Raw genomic sequence first — 3665 nt, forward strand, 5'->3', positions numbered from 1 at the left:
ATATATATATATATATATAAAACTTTCAGGATAAAAAAGACCTGTCTGTTAGCTGGGGACTGTTTGGGGAACTGCAAGATCTTTATGATGGACTACAGAGCCCCCCTACACACACATGCTGCTCTGTTAATGAGAGCAATATAAATGGATGAATGGATTTTAAAAGAAAGAAAGAGCAAGGAGAAAGAGTAGGAGGAAGCTAAGAAGGAAGGATTGCTTGAGAGAAGGAACGAAGAAAATATTCTGTGAAGCTCCTGTATTACCCCAACACGTGATCACATGGGATTATGAACCGAGACATTTGCTGGAATATTTTATATAAATAACTATTGGGCCTGCTTTGCTCACCTAATGAATCCACAAAACAGATGACAATAATTAAGGTATTTACATGAACTGGTACTTACAGCCAATTAACTTTTGATATTCTGTGCCAGCAGGAGACAAAGATGACATTGAAGAATGAAATCCATTTTCAACCCAGAAATCTTGTTTTAGCAGCTGTTTTATCTGCCTCTTCATTTTCTAGACATGGACTATGGGGGCATTACACACAATCATCACTGAATATCAAGTGATGGGGGTGCAGTGAGGAGACTTTTTTCCAGCCCTTTATAGGTTCCTTGAGACCACCAGCTAACAAGGAAGATCCTGTGTTCCTCTCTGCATCTCTCTATTTTTGGTCCTATCAATGTTTGTTAAATTTCTTTTTGCAAAGCTCACTTCTCCTCTACATTTGTCTATTTTCCAGCAATCAGGACCTTCTCTTTGTGTGGCGTTTCTGAAAGCCCCATTTGCTTTTTCTAAACTATGTTGTATGTTTCCTGGCAAATTCTAGGTTGTCCAAAGCTAAAAGTGACCAAGAATTTCAAAGAGGAAAAATCAAGTAAATGATTAATCTGAATGCCAGACTGTAAATTGAGTTCTCAGAAGCTCTTTATTTTTGGAGAAAACCAACAAAGACAGACAGAGGGCTTAGCATGTGCTCTGAGAACCACAGTTTCGGCCATTTAACATCTGTGTCTCTGGCGCAGCACTCCCTAACCATCATCCAGGCCCCCGTGTGCCATCACCGAGTCTGCGTGTCCGTGGAGGCTTCTCTGAGGATGGCTGGGTCGAGCTGGCTTGCTCTAGTATGCAGTGCTTAGACTTTTGTCAAGTGTCCCCTGTCTCTTACCCCAAGTGACAACCCTGGAGACCAAAGGTTCAGATGAAAGTAGCTGTCTGGGTGGCCACTGCCATCTCCAAGCTCAGTGGAATGAAACAGAAGTTACAGAAGTAGCTGGTTTGGCCCTGTACACTGTGCCTAGGGCAAAGGCCTGACCTCACAATGTTGGCACTGAAGCTCATACTTAACAGTAGAATTTGCCATTTGAAAAGCACACATCTTAGAAAGTTAATTGGCCCTGGGACACAAATATCTGTGTATTTCAGGAATCACTTACCATTGCTACATCCCATCGGGCACCTTCATCCCTTCCCTGGGGTGAACTGCGGGCGGTCGGGGGGTTTGCTTTTCCAGGCAGCCACCGCCAACAGTGTGAGCTTGGAGGTGGGCATCTTGCAGGCTCTGCTCTTGGGGCAACGTCTCCACTAAGATTTTATGTTCTTACAACACCCCAGGAAGGAAAGAACCATTACTAGCCCCATTTACACATAAGGAAACTGAAGCTTAGAGAAGCTTCAACGCTTGCCCCAGATCTCCCAGCTAGGAATTGGGGTGCAGAGGCCTCACCTACTAGAGGTCTGTAAAATTGCACAGTTGGGCCTCAGACCGCATGGCACAGCCCCAGTCCACACTAGAACATCCCTCCGGGTGACACCTCGATGGATTTGAGGACAGGTGCCTCTCCTATCTCTCCCCTTCTTAGCTGGCCTGTGGCTCCTAAATGACTCACCAAAACCACCTGGTGGTGTGGGTCTTCTCCTGGTGGGAGCCAAAAGCGGACACTGAGTTCTGGTCTTTTCTTGCAGGGCGCCGAGGGGCAGAAACCAGGATTTGGCTACGGAGGCAGAGCTTCCGACTATAAATCCAAGGGATTCAAGGGGGCCCATGATGCCCAGGGCACACTTTCCAAAATCTTTAAGCTGGTAATGTAACCTTCCTCCCTGGGAAAACTCTGGGGTCTTCCATGGAGAGGTGGGGCTTGATCCACGAAGTGTTTACTGTACCCCTGAGAGGCTCTCCAGGCTGAACTGTGTCCTAACACAGAGGCCAGGGATTAGAAAAGGCATCAGTAAAAGACAAATTCCAGAATCCCCAACTAAGGGCCACTACCTCTTATCACCCACAATAGATTTCAGTGCACTTTCTGTCCCTGGCCCCAGAACCATGCTGTCTTCCATGCTAGGATTTCTTGGGCGGTAAACTCGAAGCAAAACACATTTCAGAAGGGAGCCATCTGGGTTGCGTGCACCAGCACACTCTGACGGGCCCTCTGAGTGCAGTACCCAGAAAGTTCCAGGTCTCTGGAGCTGGATGTCAGGTGGGGTGGCTGATCTCTATCCCTAACCAGAGGCCTCTACTGGGGAGAGGGGACAGTGTGCCTGGAAGTGGCTAGTGGAGACTGGAGGAAAGGAGCCAGAGCCAGGCCCACATGGAGGAGGAAGGGTCACTGAAGTCACTAATAGGGGAGTCTGGAATCCTAGGGAGGGGCCCTGCAGGCTACACAGACCCAGTGACCTCACAAGTCCAGTATTCATTAGCCAGCTGGGCCCCCAAGCTCTCTGAGACTGAGTTTCTTCATCCACAAAGTTGGGGGTGACATCCCAACCTCGCTTAAAAATCATTGTGAAAGCAGAAGGCAGTTACAAGGCCATGTGGTGGGCATGGCTCCTTGGAGGACAGGACAAAGGAGGCCTCAGCAGAAGGCCACAAGGCATCTAGAGCTCAGGGGACCATGCTGAACCCCACTTTCCTTTGTCTGGTGGGCCTCCTCCCCTGGGAGTCCTCAAGGTGAGGAACACCTCGGCCCAGCTTTTATTCTGAGCCCAGCCCCAAGCTCCCCCATGAGGAAAGAAAGCTGTCTTCTGTGGTGCCAAGGAATCCATGGTCCCTGGGGGCAGAACACCATGGACAGAGGATGCCCTCCTAGAATAGAGATCCCAGAATCCTTCAGGCAGCTTAGTGACTGTTAGACTCTCTGAGAGTGAGTGATGGCTCAGGTGACAAAGGCCCAGCCTGTAGACAGACTCTGCTTGGGAGACATGGCCCTTGGTGGCTCCTTAGTGACATGCATAAGAGTTGTCCATGGGTCCTACCAGATGCCCGGAGGCCGCCCCACTGAACAGAGAACAGCTGTGCTGAGAGCCACACATCTCTTATGTGAAGGTGACATCAGTGTGTGCAGCTCATGTTTTCTTAAATATGCTTAAGTTTTCCCCTGCAGTTGTTTTTGTGAGATTTGTAAAAATTTTTAAATGTCTTTATAGTTCAAGGGAAACTTTAGCAAATGTAAACAAATTGTAATTCTTACGGTTGTAATGAAATTTTACTACGTAAAAAGCCCAGTGTAGAGCTGGCCTCCGGTGGTCAGATGGCTGGATGCATGGACAGTAGGTCGATTTTAAAAGTCCCTCAGAGGGCGGAGGATTTAGCTCAGTGGTGCCACCACCTGCCTCACAAGCGCAAGGTCCTGAGTTCGATCGCTGGTACCAAAAAAAAA

The 3665-nt window shown here is 48.2% G+C and overlaps 1 protein-coding gene across 4 annotated transcripts in view; it reads left to right on the plus strand.

Annotated features, from left to right (window-relative positions):
* Mbp (myelin basic protein) overlaps positions 1-3665 on the plus strand; it is a 102321-nt gene that overhangs the window by 94877 nt on the left and 3779 nt on the right. For all 4 annotated transcript variants that reach the window (XM_010605566.2, XM_033757551.1, XM_010605567.2 and 1 more), the window contains one exon: positions 1975-2091. In XM_010605566.2, the coding sequence (XP_010603868.1) occupies positions 1975-2091 (117 nt within the window). The remainder of the gene's footprint in view (positions 1-1974; positions 2092-3665) is intronic.

Source organism: Fukomys damarensis, unplaced genomic scaffold, assembly GCF_012274545.1.
Source record: "Fukomys damarensis isolate Sample0158 unplaced genomic scaffold, DMR_v1.0_HiC HiC_scaffold_30, whole genome shotgun sequence".
Lineage (NCBI taxonomy): Eukaryota > Metazoa > Chordata > Mammalia > Rodentia > Bathyergidae > Fukomys > Fukomys damarensis.